We start from the raw sequence: 19,310 nt of genomic DNA, 5'->3' as shown, positions 1-19,310 counted from the left end.
GGACGAGGTGTAAGTTAAATTGCAGGACTGCCAGTGGAAACACTTGAGTTTTAGGGAACAGCTCCTTTGGGAAGTTTCTACTGGGAATTGCTTTTAATATAACTTAATTGGTAATAAAGTATAAATGGGAAAAATAGGCAGGAAAACACTAAGATGGTTACAGTTTTAGTGTCATCACTTTGTTCTAATCCTGCAAGGAAGCAGGCATGTTTCACATATGAATTGTGGTGTTTGGTGAACTGGAGTGACTTGTCAACAAGCTCCCTAAGGCAGCAGCTCACCAGTGCACCATAGTGTTTACCTGAGCTGTCACATGGAGAGTGAGACCAGGCAGGTAATAACTTCATCCACCCTGTTTCAGATGGCACATGCTTTCCAAGCCTCCATCTCTGTATTTCTCCTTCTGCACATGTATGTAATGCAATACTGCTGCATCACACTGTGCTTTATCACATGCACGTGCATGGTGCCCTGGGCCTCTAAATCTTCAGGTGATGTTGATAAAAGAGAACTAAAAAGTATTTCATAGTTAGTGTTACATAACAGCCTGTCTTTCAGTTAGGAAGGCTGTGTAAGGTCAGAAACAGGAATGGCTGAAGAATAAATCCTGGTTCAGGTTTCAGTTCCTGCTTTGCTCTGCTTCATTCAGAAGTCACGTCATCCTGTAGAAGACAGTCAGTTACTTCATTCCTTTGCTTGCAGAAGCTCCATCTTCCCTGTGTCTAGCCTGGCTAAGACACAGGCTGAAATTCTGTTTTTTTCTGTACTAGGTGAGACTGTGGGTCTGAAATCTGGTCCTTATCTGTGAAAAACAATCAGAAAAGAGAATTTAAGGGTTCCTTACCTGCTTTGAGTTATACAGGGCTGAGACAACGAAGCCTTTTAAATTCTGACACAATTAATATGAAATACTACCTTATCAAGGGACCACTCAAGTGTCTTACTTGATAATGAAACTTAGAACCTGTGGCTGCTTAATTCAATAGCAGATTTTTTTTTGTCCTGACAAAGTCTGTTCAGACTCTTTCTGTTTAGATGTATTTTGATGCAGGCACAGCAGAGCTTATTTCCAGTGTTTTTCTCTGTGAGAGTCCCAGATGAGAAGGAATTTTTGCAGTGTTTAGATTACATGTAATTTTAAAACAGCATCTATAGGGAAAAAATGGCTTCATGGTATATTCATTGTTTTAAGTTGACTGCTAAGTTTCTGTTAATAAGAGGAGCAATGAAGGACCTCTAAGTACTCAAATTAATAATAATAGATCTATCATTTTTGTACCTTTCCCTATTTTTAGTTAGTTTTGGGTTGGCTTTTTTTGAAGGGATTCTGCTATTCTTGAGCTGATGCAACCTTACAATGTGAATTACTTCATTAACAGTCTGAAATGACCTTGTTGTGTGTCGTAAATCCAGGTACTTTTTTCTTCAAGGACTGAAAATTGGTAAAAGGTCCTAAATCAGTCACCTCAAACACTTGGATCTTGCCTTGGAAGTATTTCATGCCTGATTTTGTCTTATTTGTTGTCTTGAAACAATGGCGTAAGGAGAAGAAAACATATAATTGCTCTGTAATTTCTGCACTAAAATGTTTTCTTTTGAAGTAGCTCCGCTTAGCTTGTAAAAATACTTCTGGGTTTTAGTCAAGCATTTAGTACAATTTTAAACTGTAATACTAAATTTCATTGGTTGGACTTTTTATTAGATAAGGTAGAAATGAAAGCAGCAGGCAATTTAATTAGCAGTAATTTTTCTGGGCAAGTCATTACTTTGATGAACTTCAGAGCAATGTTTATGGCTCCTAATTAACCATGTTAGTCATTTGATTGAATAATCACTTTGGAAATGTTTCTACAATTTGATTAGAGTCTGACCCACTCTGATAGTCATAAATTAACTGATAGCACTTTAGGATAACAAGACTCTAGTTACTTTACGAGAAATAAACTCTTCCTTGCTGTATTTTTCGGTCCTCTGTGGACTGTTTAAGCACAAGCTAACCAGAAGATTAAGTAGTGCTGGTACAAACAATGCTTGCCTTAAAGAGACTCCAGATGTTAATTATACTTGACTTAAAGCATGAGAGATGAAACCTCTAATTGGCTAAGATGACAACTTCTTGAACGCGTGCATAATTTTTATTCTATATACTCTGCTGTATCGCTTTGCAAGAGTGGAGTTCATGAGTCAAAAAGGGCTTTGCTGCCAATACTAGAAATTTTTTACCTAAAATAGAAAATAGCATCTGTTTCAGTTCTACAACTTCCTCTATTTTGCGTAGATTTTTCCATTCTCCTTAAAATTCAATCTACTTGGTAACATGAATGATTCCTTGCAGGTGAACCACTGCTTATAGCCTTGACTTCTAGTCTGTAGAGTTATACTTGACTTGGGTGATCACTGAGTCACCGATTCCTGTGGTTGCTCAGTATAGCTGCCTGAGGCATTGGAGATTGTCAAAGCCTGAGAAGGCAGGCACTCAGTGTTTCATCGACAGAGGAGGTAATGAGGAGTTCGGCACAGATGTGCAAGAGAGACGGTGGACTGTTAGAGGAAATTTATTATTGCTGCCCTGTGTTTTACTTGTTTTGTGAAGTCAGTGTAAAACCTCATTTTCTTATCCTGCCAGATCTTTGATACTCATCACTAGTCAGTGAACAGTGAAATTTGGAATCACAGTCTGAAAGAGTCTGTAGGCGGTGTTGGAAAAATAATGTCTGCTCTTTCGACCTTTTGTTTGCATCTCTAAAAGAATTACAAGTTACTGGTAACAGATTGCATAGCTTAGGGTAGGAGTTTATCACTAGATCAAATAGACTTGGTTAAGCAAGACTTCTGATATGCAAGAATTGGGTTAAACATGGTCTAGAAGGGCAAACATTTATAGTGTATTTCTGTTGGCAAGCCCATGCGGCTTCTTGGGGACAGTGCAAGGCTTGGGGAAGAAAAAGAAAGACGTTTAAAGAACACCATTTTCATTAGTTCTCTTGGCTTGTTCTCATTATTGCAGATTTGAGTAGAGGTGGCGAATAGCAAATAAATATCGGTACTACTTAGAATATGCATAGTAATTTTTTTGGGAAAGTTGTCATTTTTGTTTAAGGATGTGCAAGTGGACCCTGTGTCATAGATACATCTAAATGTGTAGATAAAATAGTGATCTGGGAAAATTTCATTAACCCTTAAAAACCTTTAGTAGGGTCTAAAAAGCAATATCCTATTGTGAGTTCACTTTGACATTCCTTGTGTAAGGTTGAGTTTATAAGTCTCAAGTGTAATTGGCAGGCCTTTCAGTGTAATTGATTAAAAATGTGGGGTTGAATTAGCGCAGGGTTTAAAATACGGTCTGTGGTGTGGATTTTTTCGTCCATGAATGGTCTAAAGTGTAATTACTGTGGGAGTCAGCTTTTAGCAAGTTTATTGAAAAAGGGTTTGAGTTCAAGTGCCTATGTTAGATCTGGAATCCTCATATCATGATTTTCTCCTTCGCCATGCCTTGTTCATGCTGTTCTGAAGTGCTGACTGTTTGTTGACAGGTTCCTTCTCACTGTGACTTGCATCCTTTTCTTTGCTCTTCTGCCTGTAGCCTGTCTCACTGATAACCTGCACGCTTTTAGTTCCAGACAGTCTTTTGACTTGCATTGTCGTCTTCTCCTTTCAGAAGTGCCTAGCTGCCATTCCATTTACATGAGGCAAGAAGGCTTCCTGGCTCACCCAAACAGAACAGAAGTTAAGTTTTCTATTATGTATCATTTTTTTTTAATGACAGAAATGTAAAAAATAAGCCTGGAGGGATTTGGGGTTCACTGCTATAATTCTGCTGCTGGGAAGACTCAAGTCATCTTTCTTTCCCTTTCCAGTATTGAGTTTCTGATGCACTGAATTTTTTGTAGGTTCTCTCAATGCCATGGCTTGATCAGAATAGAAGCAATCATATTATGAACTTAGCTCATTCTGCTTTTTTTTTAAGGTCTCTAGCAGTTGAAAGAGAGAGACTCTTAAAAATTTCCATTTCAGCCATTTTGCTGAAGTGATATTTTCCAGACTCCTGGTATTATGACAGGCTCAGTTAACCGTCTTAAGTAATCCATTTTATACTTTAAATTCAGTGAAGGTTTTTTTCTTTTGTTACTATTTTTGCAATGTTTTGTTGCATCTTAAGCCTAAAGTTGAGATCAGTACCAAAACTCCCAGCAATTTCAGTAGGGCAGAGCTTAGGTAATTGTAAAAATTAATAATTCTGAGTTCAAGAACTTTATATGTATTAAAAGTAAGAAGGCAAATAGAACTAAGACTAGTGAAAGAGAAGTTATAACTTCCACTGTCTTGTTTTGGTCTGTCTATCTTGTCAATATATTATTTTTTGCTTGTTTTTTTAAGGATTTGATTTTCTTCCAAGAGGCAAATTTCACAAACATGAGAAAATTGGTTTTGAGATTGATGAGAATCCAGATAGATGTGTGAATCAAAGTCTTCTAGTAAGACTTCATTCACTAGTGAAAAGACACAACTGGAAAGATAACTCACCTGACTAAAAGCCCTGCTGCTTCTGGGGTCAGATAAAGACAGGAAAAAAACCCAGAAGATAGTGTTTAGCATGAAAGGTGAAACAGGAGATGGAAATTTCTAAGTCTTGGTATTTGAAATTATATGACGTATGGAAGCTTGATAAGGGAGGTGAAAGACATCAGGGAAAAATCCACACACTACAGGGCTAATGGCAACCCATTTTCTGTTTGAATCACAGCACAGATAGGGGAAACCCAGTCTTAGCTGTGTTATGCACTTTTAAGAGGTTGGAGGTGGCAAAATGAATGACATAGAAAAATCAGTGATGTCTGCTAAATATTTGTTTTCTGCATTTGGAAATTAGTCAACATGATTTTATGGAATAAAGGTCATGTCAAATCTGATTCTATTCTTTGCTGAGATTAAAAGTTTGATTGATAAAGATGCTTGTATCTTATAGTTAGACTTTTTATGGCATTCAATTTGCCTCTGCATTACATTCTGATTAAGAAGTTAGTGCAAAGCAATATCAATAAAGTACACATTAAATACATTAAGACCTGGCCAACTGACAGATCTAAAAGTGGCTGTCACTGAGCAATCATCTCTGAATGGATTGTTTCTATTATAATTCTATAGGAATTGATATCAGAAGTGTTGCTATTCAACATTTTCAGTAAAGACATGGAACAAAGTTAATAGATAACTTTATAGCACAAAGAGTGGTAAGAAACTGGCAGGACAGGGCAGTCACACAAAGCATTTTGAATTGTTTAGTTATCTGGGCACATTAAACAAAATGTTTTTTTAATATGTGAATGTAGACCAGACCTGTGGAACCGAGAAGCAGTATATTAGAAAAAATGATTTTGAAATGGACCTCCTCCTTCTCCACTTCACAGTGGTAAACCAGCCCAACCGAACACTTCGTTCAACCTTATGGCAAAAAATCCTTCTGTAATACCTACACAGTCAAAGGGAGAGTCAGAGGGTGGCAGGAGAGGAGGAGATGTTTTGACTCACTAAGTAGCACCCTTGAGGCCAGTACGGGTATGCAATACAGTTCTGGTTAAGCAAAACATAAACATAATAGGGAATAGTAGTAATGTGTACAGAAGAGTTCTAGAAAGCTGCTGGGTCACAGAAAGTAAAGTGCCTTTTAATGAAAAAAAAAAATTACAAAATTACCTTAATTGGAAGGAACATCAAGGCCTGTGTGTGGTAGTGACTTCTGTGAGTGCAGGGAGGAAATATCAAGTAGTACTTTAGTGTCACAGGTTGAAGACCTGCAGGAACTAATGGTTAAAAGTCAAAGCAATACTACTTCAAACAGGAAATGAGAGAAACATTTCAGAACAAATCATAGAGGAAAAATGGGTGTGTTTTCATTTTTGCAGGTGGACATTAACAGTCTTTTGGGAATGCACACATTAATTAAACATCCCTGTACTGAGGACAAAATACTGTGATTGGGCGGTGTGTAAAGGAGGTGGGATAATCTGATTCCTGTATGACTTAGTGTTCCCTCTGGCATTAAGCCTATGATCCCTTCTTTCTCCATGCATCTTTTATATAAACACCTCTCTCTTTTTAATTTACAGGCTGTATGTTTGAAAAGGGACCTAGGCAGTTCTATGATGACACTTGTGTTGTTCCAGAGAAGTTTGACGGTATGTATGACTTAACTCTTTTTCATGTGTAGGGAGATGAAAAAGAAAGAGGTGAGGGACTTTTCTCTGTTGCTGATCAAAAAAGCCCAGTAATGTTCCAGTTTAGGATTCCTTAACACACCATTTACTGTGTGCCAAACCAAAGCTGACCTTTGTCTCTTGAAACCAAAGTCTCCTCTTCAACAGGATGTCATTTGACTTTTGCCAGCAAAAGATGCTGTATCCAGAGTTGTGGTAGAGGAGCTCAGTTCTTGTACTGTTAAAAAAGTAAGAGGAGGATTTTTATTGCACTGATGATCATATTGCACTTGTTGTTTGAGATTTGGTGAAAGCTCTTATAATTACCAAAACGATGGAGAAAGGAGCAACTTTGGTTTTACTGAGGATTAAGCCTCTTGTCTTGCTGTCTATGGAGTGATGAATAGCGGGGAGTGAATGTATAGGGCATTTTTGTGTTTGTGTCAATGTATTTGCATTAGGTTAAATGTGCTAGTGGTTTATTTCTCAGTGGGATTGATAACAAATCAATGCTCTTTTACAACACTACCAATTATAACAGATTTTTTTTAAGAGTAATTCTGAGGTCAATTACAATGAATTGGTCCAAATTATCCTCAGTTACTCTGATGTAAAATCAGTTTCCTGATGTAACTCAGTTGATTTCAGATTTATTTGATTATAAGCAAAGTAGATGGACACAGTATTTCTTGCCAATGACTCTTAGTCTGCAACTTTGGGAAGTAATTTGGAGGCCAGTTACATAAATTTGCTGAAGTGGCTTTATGTTAGTGTATGTATGTTACTGTAGTGTTGTTATAGCTTTTGTGTTAGTGTATTTATTTATTTTACTATTTTTTTATTTTACTATTTATTTCAGCAGGAAAACATTAGGTACTTCCTGATAAACTTGTGAACAACTCTCTGACCTTAGCTAGAAGTAGAGCTGGAGAATCGACATTTTTCTTCTGCTTTATTTTGTTTGTTTTCCTCTGAGAATCACTTATGGATTGCGAAAACAGTTGCATGTCTAGCAGGATTTGTGTTTGCTGAAGACTTAGACTCTGAAATGAAAGTAACCCAAAAAATTACACATTCTTCAAACATAGTATCATATGTATTGTGGGGTTAGTAAGAAATAGATACTTTTAAACAATATTAGGCCTAACTGAAAATTGCTCAAGCCAGTATTGCGTTGTCACTGCATCGACACATTCACTGAAAGGATGATTTATTGAAAGTCTACTTTATATCCTGGGTTTGTAATGTGAGCTTGGGCTTTTTTTGTTGTTGTTTTGGGTTTTTTTTCCCTTTTTTTTTTTTGCGGGTGTTGTTTGTTTGTTTTCTTTAAAAGCACATTGTATGAGGGACTTTTCTGTCCCCAGAAGCAATTGTGGGTCTGATCTGTTTCGAGTACCACTGGCAAACTTGTATTTACATTTATGGGAATGGGGATCAGACCCTGTATTACTTGTTAAAACTCTGTGGAAGTAGCATTTATCTATGTCTTCCTTGAATATTCTTTTTGTTTGTCTGGCTTTTGTACAGGGAGAGGAATGAGAATAAAAAAGAAATACAAATAAAGTAAAAGAAATGAATGTTGGGAAATATTTGTGCGCTTGCAAAGCAAGCAGTTTGCTCCTAGTTTCTATGACTGTCAAGTGAGAGAACACCTTGTACTCTACAAGATTGATGTCATGATGCAAATATGTGTGTTTATACTTGTAGTGCGATGGCTTTTGAGGAAAAAAATAGCAGATGTGTCATCATATTCTGGCCAGTAAAGCAAAAGTTGGATAAGTCCAGGACTAGCCTTGATGTTTGAGAAGTAGATTCTCAGCTGCTTCGTTTGAAATCAGAGATTGGCACAGGCAAAGAATCTGATCCTCTGTAATACTGCACTTGCTGTTCATGCATTGCTCAGCTGTCATTAAAAGAAAAAAAACATGTCCTTGAAAAAGAAGGACTTTCAAGGCTGGAACTTGGAACCTCACATAAACCAAAAAGCCTTGTGTTGATTTATTTGTTTTCCACAACTATTTACTCAATTTTCTTCCCGTATTACAAAAGGAAGTGCTCCATTTTGAATATTATTATTCTGCCTTTCGCTACACGGCGCCATTCTGTAATGGCCATCAGAGCATCCTAATGTTGTGGTCAAATGTAAATTCCTGGCTTTCTGTGGTAAATGGGTCACACTGTTTATTGGAGAGTAATACTGTTCTGGTAGTTGAAATAAGGAATTTTACCAGTATATCAAGGATTGCAGTCATTGTGTGGAGAAAAAAATAGTCTGCTTCAGTATTAGACTTTTCCACTGTTGTTGTTTGCATGAGTTGGTTAGTGTGAATATGATTTAAAAACAAGACAGTATAGATGTAGCAGGATGGTTTTTTCATTGACAGTTTTTGGAACAGCTAGTAGAATGTTACTGTTGGTTTTTGAAATTTTCCTCTGGACTTAGAATTTAGAAAAAATAGCTTACTGCTTTTTGAGGGAGTACTAATTTAATATGTAGATATCAGTTAAAGTAATTTGTTCTTATATGCAAGTTTAGTATGCCACAGAGGAACTGTGCAGGATTTACATGCCTTTACATAAAGCATATGCTGTTTAAGTCCAAGTCAAGTACTTTGTCAAATTTTCCTTGAAATCATTTGCATGCAAAAGAAGTTTCACACAATAGGGTTTTGCAGCGTTATGAAGCATACCTTACATTACTAAAACTGGGGCCTCTGCAAAGTATAGCACACAAACACTGTTCTTCACATATGAGAGTTGCTTCAAAGGTAGTTTATGCTCTTTATGACAGGGGATACTACAAAATGGTTCGTAAGCAAGATTTACATGTAGCAAAAGTACATGGGAAGAGGCTTAGTAAATGAATGTATGTGCTTCCTACATTCATGAATGAATATAGGTGCTTTTGAGTATATTAGTATGTTACTGTAAGCTGCCAACAAACAGGGAAATGCTGCATTTGTGGGTGGTGGATTCTTCCCTCTGTTTTATTAACCCTAATGACGGCTTTGCTAGTTTATCTGGCAAACCAAGCAATGATGCTTTTTGCGCAATGCTCCTCTAACGCTGTTGTTCTGTGCAGGTGATGTCAAACAGGAGCCAGGCATGTACCGTGAAGGACCCACATACCAACGGCGAGGCTCACTTCAGCTGTGGCAGTTCTTGGTAGCTCTTCTTGATGACCCATCAAACTCGCATTTCATAGCGTGGACTGGCCGAGGCATGGAATTCAAGCTGATTGAGCCAGAGGAGGTGGGTTAGACAGACAGCATGCCCTCTCATCCACTGCACCATCCTGCAAATTTAATTTTGTTCCTATGGACTTAGGCCTTATTTTCCTTCAGTATTTTGTTTCAGTAGCACTTTAGAAGGGTGACAGAAAGGAATGGCAAGGGAAGTGCTTCAGCTCGGACAGATGTGGTTAAGCATAGGCTTGACTCCTAGTCCCACAAATTAATAAAAGTATTGCAACACTAGAGTTAAAAAATACTTCACATTAGTTGTGAGTCCCAAATTTTTTAGAACCACTTTATGGGTACAGCTGTGTTCCAAAATCCTTTGAAAACTTATCACTTAATAGTTTTTGAACACCAAATATTCTTCAGTGTGAAGATGTGGGAACTTGGAGCTTTTAGGCTGTAGTGTGAAGTACCCCAAGCCTGACAGGTGCCAAAGGAGGAGGTTAAGATTGTTTGGCAATAAAATCCCACCAAAATTATATAAACTTCCTTCTCTTTATGGTTTTCTCCAGAATCTTCCTGCTTATCTGTGTCAGTAGATTGTTTAGTGCATACTTCGATCCTGGGCTTGTAAACATTCATGCACATGCACAGCTTTCCTGAACCATGAAGGACTTATAGAATAGGTAAAATTACTTGTATTCATGAACAATTACTGAAGCATGAGTTAGTTCACTTGTGTGATAAAAAGGAATAAATTGAATGTGTTTATTACATGAAAAGTTTTGGACTACGTAACATTATGTAACCTATCCTGCATTCTAAACAGTCACATAAACTTGGAAGAGCAGGTATATATGAATTTTACTGCAAAATTGATGTGAAGGATTTAATTAGGGTTGTCAAAAAACAGTATCATTCTGCTTTACTTTTTTGCCTCTTGAATAGGGTTTGGTATATAGGGGAGAGACCATAGCAAATTTTCTGACATGAGAGCAGAGTAGGAATGATCGAGGGTGGATGGCTGCTTCTACATTCCACCAGCTGTTTCTGCTGTTTACCATCCATCTGCTGGTATAAGCAATCTGAAAGCTTTCTTGCATTTTGGTTACATTGCTAGCAGATCTGTGGGGATGATAGAGTACTTGGGGATGGATGTCCCCCCACAAGACTGATGTCCCTTTCCTTCGTGACCTGGTCTGGCTGAGGAGCAGGTTGCTGCAAGGACCCCATGCTGGCTCTAGTGTGTCTGAGCATCCCCACACTAGTGATAGTCACCAAGGCAGATCCTGGCATTGTGCATCTGAGGATTTGACCTCACAACAGTCTTGGTTGATTTGATTCTGAAACTTGCAAGTCAGCAGCCTTAGCAGGCTACATGAATTTCTTAGTTGTGGGACCTGTCCCAGAACAAAGTCTTTGGAAAGACTTTGCTTTGTATGAATAAGGTTTCTAATTTCCCTCCCATCCCCAGTCTCTGTATTTACCCTCTGTATTTTTTCTTGTCTTTAAGATGTGTCCAAATTTTTTCAAGCTTGAAGAATTTTATTGAGAAATGGTTTCCAGCAGATGGTGCAAAAACTTTATAGATTTTATTAGCTAAGAAAAGACAAGTAGCAAAACCAAACCCTAGTGTTTCCTTATTGTGCAATTCCCCAAAGGTATTCTAATTTATGTTAAACAGATCATCTGCTTGTTGGGCTATGTAGAAGTTGCTCTGTTTATGAACAGTGTGGCATCCAAGATCTGGAGGAGGCAGGATACTTGAAACTTGTCTCATTCATGTGGTTTCTTAGGGAGTACAAAGGAGCCTAAGTTGTTTTCATATGAATGTCATGAATCTGTTGATTAAAATAAGACTAGCCTATAGGAAGTTGCACAATTCCATTGCTTGCCAAGTGTAAATTGAAGGGAAATCAAAGAGCTTTTTGGTTCTGCTGTGGCAGGTTAGGATGTCAATAACATGACCTTTTCGTCCCATTCCTTGCTGGAGGTTTATACCCTTGTAGAAAGGGTGACAACAGAAATGAGTATGTATCAGCTCCTGCAGTGCCATAGTTCATTCAGAAAGTAAGTAACAGTGAGCTATGGAGGCTGAGAATTGGGCATAGGTCCATTTATGCCACCTTGTCACAGGGATGGCAAACTTCAGCAGGAAGGTGGGATGGAAGGGTAGAAGCGTGAATCCCTTCCAGAGAGCAAGACTAAGTAAAGACTGTGCAGTTCAGGGACAGGAAGAGTTGCTTACCAAGACTACTTCTGGACCTAGCTTGCTTGTTCAGGAGTGTCAAAATACCACACAGTATAGCATATTCTTAACCCTTTGTTGTAGTTATCTCTGCTGTGTGTTTATTTATTTTACAAGCCTGTTATTTTGGAGACATTCAGGACTCTGATTCATGCAGAAAAAATCTTGGAAGGAATAGACAGAGTGACGTGGGCATGTGTTACAAAGATGAATAGGTGAACCAAGGTTATGCATTTAGGTCAAGTTTGCAGCTGGAATAAATTGACATGATTGGAGGTGTGTTTCGATACAGCTAAAACATAGCTGAAGTTAGCAGAGCCCCGATAATTTACATAAGCCTGAAAGGCTGCACCACTGGAATGGTGAATGATTTCAATGAAATTTCTGAACTTACTGTCCAGGTGGAGATCGAAATCGTGGATTTTGCTGTTGTTTAGTCCCCTTCAAATCTCAGTGCTGCATGTTGCCTATGACTTGCCTCAAAATGCTCCAGACACCTGTGGGAAAGTTTCATAGAGCAGCCTGCAAAGAAGCCTTTTGGCTACTCTTTCATTTTTCCAGAGCACATGCATCTTTCAAACATTTTTATAAAATGTCCTTTAAAGATTTCATCAGTTCTGACTGTTTTTTCCTTCTGGTGACATGATAGTCATTTTACAGACAGTAATTTAAATATGACCAACAGCCAGTTGTAATTTCAGGTGGAGAGAAGAAATTAAGCTCCTTAAACAAGGCTCTCTTTCTCCAGAACTATCTTTAGCAATAAAACAGGAAGCAGAAAGGCAAGTAGAAGTCATAAGCTGGAGCAGAAGGCATGTTGCTCTCTATGGGATGGTTTCATGAGTTGTTTGCAATTCACTTTTTATTGTTATTTTTAAGGGAAATTATACAACTGCAACTGTGAAATTTCTGTTCTGTTCTTAATGCCACCATGTAGTTCTTAAAAACAATTGGTCTGCCTGCTCAGATAATTCTTTTTTTTTTGCCTAATCTCCTAACTTTACTGTCATTCCAAGTACAGTCTGTATTAGTTCATGAACTAAGTGTTCATGTATATACATGTGTATTTAATATAACTTAGTTTTCTAAGCAAGGAAAAGACAGGAATAGTACAATTATCCAGAGTATCAAACTAAAGGTAGTTTTCATCTTTAGTGAAAATTTTCTGGTGAAACTTGCTAAATGGTTTTTTTTTTCCTACCTTTGCATGGCTTTATTTTTTCCTTGTTTTTTCCTTATTAAAAAGCAAAGAAAAAACCCTAACCCTCCATCACTTTTGCAAATAAGCCTGTTTCAAGTTTAATGGTGATGTGTGTCTGCTTAAAAATTGTTGTAGCAATGGGAAATTCAGGTCATGGCAACCTTTTCTCTTTATTTGTTGCACCTTCAGGGTTCCCCCTCCTGCATCCCCAAATAAAGTATCTAATGATAAGATCTGCTTGTTGAATGCATTTAACAAATCAGTGCTATTCCATTTTTGTGGCAGGTGGCACGTCGCTGGGGGATTCAGAAAAATAGGCCAGCTATGAACTATGATAAACTTAGCCGATCACTTCGCTATTATTATGAAAAGGGAATCATGCAAAAGGTGAGTAACTAGTTATGTATTACATTTCCCCAGAGTCTTGCGTGTTAATCCATAAGTCAGTTTAGAAGGAGTACTTTTAACTGCTTGGGTTAGGTAGCTTTTTCAGCTATTTAAGCAAATACTTTTTGACCTATTAGGTCCAGCATATGCATTAAGATGTAACATTCAAAGATATCTAAAAGAGCTTTCTGGAAGCTGGGAAAGGCATATAGTAGAGTACAGTTAGATTAATTTTTTGCAGATCTAAATTAGCTGCCCAGTGCTTGGGTACTTGTTAAGAGCAAGATAGGGGAGAAAAATTATACCTATTAACATAGCAAATACTTTAATAATTTTACCAATAGTGTTGTAATAATACTGTTTTAAATTGAAATTTAGTATTTTGAATAGACTGAATTAGAAAAAATATTTAACAATAATTTTTATATTACAGGCTGGTCTTGCTGACAGTATTCAATCCATTCTTCTATTGGGGCTTACTGATTTACATGTATATTTTTAAATGTTCCTATGTTGTACTTTGTAGAGTGACTGAGGAATCAATAGGAGAGACCTGTCTGCTTTATCTACAAAACTGGCAGGTGTGATCAAAGATTGTAACGAACACCTTGTGCTGTAATACTTATTCCATGTCTTTTCACATTAGTTTTGTGACCTGTGATGATTAACATGTTTAAACCTACCATTTGCCAATTCAATGAATGGCAACAGACCTGCCAGCTCAGGTTAATGGGCAGCTTTTCCAGTAGGTTTTGTGAGCTCTTACAAGATCTCTTGCTTAGATTATGGGATTGTTGCAGTGCACAGCTTTTTCACTCTCCAGGATTCAACCTGAACAACAATCCTGGCTAGTAATGGCTTACAGTTCTTCAGTAGTCCAGCACCTCATTCATTTTTGTGTGTCACGTAACTGTAGCTTGAGTCTTTGTAAAGTGGACTGGAAACTGGGTTGTCTTGGGGAGAAGCAGAAATGCTTGGTTTTGCAGGTTGGTGCTTCAAGCAGAGAAGTTCCTTATGGCAGGTTACAGCTCAGCTGCATAGGCAAGTGTGCTGCCAGTGCAATTCAAAGGCTGCAGAGAGGCGTAAAAAAGGAGCAGAGTAAAGCAAGTTGAAAAGGTGGGGTTGGAAATACCAGAAGGCTGATAATGCTGCCTCAACACACACATCCATTTGATATGGAAAGTTTACAAGTACTTCTGACATGTAGCTTGCTATATTTGAAGCTACTACTTTATTACCTACAAAAATATATTTAGCACACATACTGAAAGCTACCTTGTGTGTTTATTTTTTTGACGTAGCAATGTTTGAGGCTTGTCCCTGGGATCACGATCTGGCCAGTTTATGTATGTTAAAAACTAATGGAGGTTGTAGATTCGTAGCAGGTTTCTTTACTGCAAAGTTTGTATATACATTTTCCCTCCTTTGTGTTAAATTAAGCAAAGATAGCAAGTTATGCAAAAGCTTGATTTCTGAATGCAGCCTGTCGAACTTGCTGGTATTCATTTGACATAAAAAATTCTACTGCAGATGTAGCCTCTATAAAATTCTATTTTTAGAAAAAATAAGCTGAAATTTTAAGGAGGTACTTCAAACTATTTTGCACCCATAAGAATGGAGTTGTTAAGTTTGCAACATTTTTGCCATCTTCATTCACTCACTTCAGTGCCGTGGTAACTGGAGTTGCAAGAAGCAAGACAATATGATCTTCATTTTAAAATAATTTTAATAAATTGTGAGCATACAACATGGTTCATGTTTTTAAGTGCAGTTTTTTAAATAAGGTGTGTGAGAGGACACTATATTGACTTCTGTTTGTTGTTTGGGGTTTTTTTAATAAGACAACAATTCTGTGTTGTTTTTATCATTCCTTAGCTTTTAGGAAGTTGAAACACTGGCATGTGGTGCTGTTTTCCGATTAAGGGAAAACTTCAGGATCTCTGGACAAATTGCCCCTCCATAAGCAAATCTAAATGTCCCAGCTTTACATGAGCAATTGCTAAGTACATATTAGCCTACGTATTTGCTTACGCTGTCCCTGTACAATCAGCATACACCATAACTAGAGTGCTTTTGTACGTAAGTATGAATCAATCTGTGTAAAGTGAAATCCAGATCTCTATCACACAATGTGATTCTTTTTTTCACTTCACAACACCAAGTGTGTAATTTTATTTTGCCACTGTAGTGACGATTTGTTTACATTTTCCAGTAAGAACAGTTCCATTTGTGGTTAAGCACAGGAAGCGATGGCAAACCAATGTTTAGATGTAGAATACATGGTCCATCTTCCAACAGGATGTCACATGTGGCAAAATCAAGGTCGTTCTGCACAGTCTGCTTTGGCAGGTCCCTCTTGCTTTTGCTAGATCGTTGTCTTACCAGTTCTGCTGTCACATTATTAATTGTGTAACAAAGATGAGTTCTTCACAAGACTGTTGAACTTGGAGTTGCAAGCATGAGGCTTACGCTGCTTCTTTTTTCCCTTCTTTTTTCTTAAGGTGGCTGGAGAAAGATACGTCTACAAGTTTGTTTGTGACCCTGAAGCGCTTTTCTCCATGGCTTTTCCGGACAACCAGCGCCCCTTACTGAAAACTGACATGGAGCGCCACATCAATGAGGAGGACACTGTGCCTCTGTCCCACTTTGATGAGAGCATGGTCTACATGCAGGACGGTGGCTGCTGCAATACCCACCCCTACAACGAAGGCTATGTCTATTAACAACAGTGACAGTGAAGGGGATATTTTCCCCTCTCCCTTAAGCTTATCCTCTTTCCCAAGACCCAGAGGAAAGCTGAATCGACTTCAGTTTGTTTTTTAAATAGTACACTAAAGGGGGCTTTTCCTGTTGCATTACTCCTATGGTCTGCCATGGACAGCGCACTTTATTGGAAAGGGGTGGGTTGGAACTTAAACGTTATTCTGTGTAAAAGGAGGAAAAGGGTGGGTTTGCTTTTTACTTAAGTTTGGGAAGGGAACATACAGGTTTTAAGTACAAAAGCTATATCATGTCTGTTTTGTTTCATATCAGCATAAGATATTGTACATTTTCGCTGGGTATCCGTAGTACAGTTAATTCTCATTGTGCAAAATAACCACTTGAAGATGATATCAGCACAGCATGCCCAGGGCATTTGGTTCTTGCCATTCTTAATTGTCTTTCTGCAGTGATAAAAGTAAAGCAAAGCATATACTACAGCATTTAATTTAGAAGCTTGCAGTGGCAGATCTTGTACCTTGCCTCTGAGAACAACCAGATATCTCAAAAGGGGTTTTTCTTCTGTTTGTTTGGGGTTTTTTTGTTTGGTTTGGTTTGGTTTGGTTTTTTGTGTGACCTCAAAATAGAATCCTGTGCAGTGACAGACTGTCCATAACAGTAACCAAGCAGCAAAATCCCTGACTTCAGACTGCAGGCTGCATGCTGTAACTGGTGCCACATTGCTATACGTATATGGTTCATGCTATGGCTCAGATTTTTCAAGATCCATTTGAGGGTAGTAATTACACGTGGTAGGCTTTCTGATGATCATGTCAGCATTAAATACAGGATCATGAGCAGGAGGGAGAAAACATTTTGTATCCTTCCATTTCCTTTGGTACATAAATAAGTTATTTAATCAATAGGAATTAACTGTACTAAGTCACATATCTAATTATGCTGTTTAGACACAGCAAGCACTCCTTGAGAAAAATATCCAATACACTAAATAGGTACTTTAGTAATTTTTAGACACGGTACCCATTAATATGCATTTAAACCTTTTACTGCTGTGTTATGTTGATAACATATATAAATACTAGATAATGCTAATGCTTCTGCTGCTGTCTTTTTCTGTAATATTCTCTTTGATGCTGAATTTACTATGACCATTTATAAGCAATGCTGTAACTACAGGTAGCATTTCAGGACAAAATAGATGACTTGAACCATTTATTGCTTAGAAAATAGCTTACGCCATAGCTGTGCTATAAGCAGCTTTTATGCGCATCCACAAATGACTAGTAAGCTTCCGCTTGCTAAGGAAAGCTCTGCAGAACCTTTTGTAATTTTGGTGGAATGGAGATGAACTGTCAAAGAATACCATGAAGTTGCTGTATGACGTTGTAGTGCTGGCACTGGTGTTACCAATCAATTTGTTTTGGACACTAAATGTAAATGTGATCAGATATACTTGGAAGAGAATTTAAATTTTGAGGGTTTTTTTGTTGTTTTGTTGTTTTTTCAAATTGTTTTATTTTTTGCAAGGGGTGATCTTGGACAAAAGCCACACCTGCTATTCTGTGTGTAAAACAAACAAAAAAAGCCTTGACAAAACCCCAAAAGTTTTAAATATTTATGAGCACCTTTTCTGAAATACAATAATGTGTAGTTTGAAGGAAGGGAGAGGGGGTAAGATCTGGATTTCTTTTTTTGCCCAGTGAAATTTAAATAAGTGTTATATGAAGTACCTAATTTTCTTATATTGCCAAGATGTGAGAGAAAAATGAATACATAATCATAAACCAACAAGAATAATTTTCATCAAAATGGATGGATTTAAAAGACCAATCCTTCGTGGTGGGTTAATCTTCTTTATCAGTTAAGACACTGCCTAAGTTCTGAATATTTTAATATGCAGTTAATCAAAAGTAAAGAAGCAGTGGTCACTATAAACCACAGGTGCTTAAAAAACATTTGGGCAGGTATTTAATTTACTCAGATCCATAAGACAACATATTTTATGAGAGTGTATATATGCCTTAATATATCACGTAATTCTGTCACCATAAGTCTCAATGGCACTTAAATACTTGGTGATCAACCCATAAGAAGAAGAAATCTAAAATTGCAGAACTAGCTAAACAGAAGAGGAAAAGGTTGGATAATATTGTTCAAAAAATGTGGTTTCCATTGAAATAAGGTTCAAATGAAACATGCTTTGATGAAAAGTACTTGGTTTGGTTTTGCTTCTTTAATGTCAGCACGGAGCGCCTCTTGCTTGTGACAGGATGTGGGTATTTGGGAAAGGGGTTGGACAAAAATAGAGAAAAAAAGATAAAAATTCATCAAATATATAATATTTAAGAAGAAATATATTTATATACCTGTATATGGTAGTGACTCACTGAACAAAACATGCAGTCAAAGCAACATTACATAATTTCTCATCAGGAGATAAAAAAGTCTTTTCACTGAACTGATTAACCATTTTTAAAATGTGCCTAAGAGGTTTATTTAAAGTCTATTTTTATTCCAGTTTTTTGTTTGTTTGGGGTTGGGATTTTTTTTGTTTATTTTGTTTGTTTGAGGTTTTCAGGTAGAATAATAAATCTGGCAGCTGATTTCGGCAAGATTGTTGTGTACTGGATTCCTAAACATGTAGACTGGAGAGGCCCCTGCAGTAAGGTTATCCTTTTGGAAGGGAAGAGGAGGGTCTGTTCCCAGTGCCTAGATTACCTTCCTGCAAAGTGTAACGAAAAGCAAACAGAAAAAAAGCTTGTTTTCAGGCTGTGCCTCAAGTGGAAGGAAAACACAGGCTTCACCTCTTTAGTAGGAGCTGTTACAGAGAGAGCTTATGCATGTTTGCTTGTGTATCTTCTTGCTGGCTAGAGCAGCTGAGCAGCTCACGGTAATTCTGTGGTGAAGGAAAGTCGGGAGGCATCACTGCAAGACAGTGGTATGGCTGAAAGGGCTCAGGTTTCATCTGCCTTGACAGTTCACTTGCATCGAAAACTGAACAGAGATGAAATTAGATAAGGACTTGGCAGATCCTCTCCGTCCATTTGAGAGAGTTGAGATTACAGGTTTAGGACAGTGCAAAAGTTTTGCTTTAGCAATATGACTTCATGACAAAGAGCCTAAGCCTTTTCTCTATGAGGTTACAGCGGTCTACCTCGCTCATGCACCAGCTACAGTACAAATCTTAACATTTCATTTACTGAAAGTGCAAATTTCATATGCTTGTCAGACCAAATCTGCCTGCTTTACGTACAGTGGGATTCTCTAAGGGGAAAACTAGGAGAAACTAGGACATAAACCATTGTTTTCTCCAGAAATTCCCTGCAAAGAATTCCCTGCTCAGAATCTTTTCATCATTTGGAATCTCTGCTGCCTGGACC

At 37.7% G+C, this 19,310-nt stretch overlaps 1 protein-coding gene across 3 annotated transcripts in view; it reads left to right on the top strand.

Moving 5' to 3' along the window:
• The window catches only part of ETV1 (ETS variant transcription factor 1), a 66,789-nt gene extending 48,646 nt beyond the window's left edge, over positions 1-18,143 (top strand). For all 3 annotated transcript variants that reach the window (XM_071560823.1, XM_071560824.1, XM_071560825.1), the window contains 5 exons: positions 3,659-3,727; positions 6,108-6,176; positions 9,277-9,446; positions 13,108-13,209; positions 15,711-18,143. In XM_071560823.1, coding sequence (XP_071416924.1) covers positions 3,659-3,727; positions 6,108-6,176; positions 9,277-9,446; positions 13,108-13,209; positions 15,711-15,932 — 632 coding nt within the window. In that variant the 3' untranslated portion in view covers positions 15,933-18,143. The remainder of the gene's footprint in view (positions 1-3,658; positions 3,728-6,107; positions 6,177-9,276; positions 9,447-13,107; positions 13,210-15,710) is intronic.
• The last annotated feature ends 1,167 nt before the right edge of the window (positions 18,144-19,310 follow it).

Source organism: Pithys albifrons, chromosome 7 (genome assembly GCF_047495875.1).
Source record: "Pithys albifrons albifrons isolate INPA30051 chromosome 7, PitAlb_v1, whole genome shotgun sequence".
NCBI lineage: Eukaryota > Metazoa > Chordata > Aves > Passeriformes > Thamnophilidae > Pithys > Pithys albifrons.
This window is presented reverse-complemented; position numbering and strand designations above follow the sequence as displayed.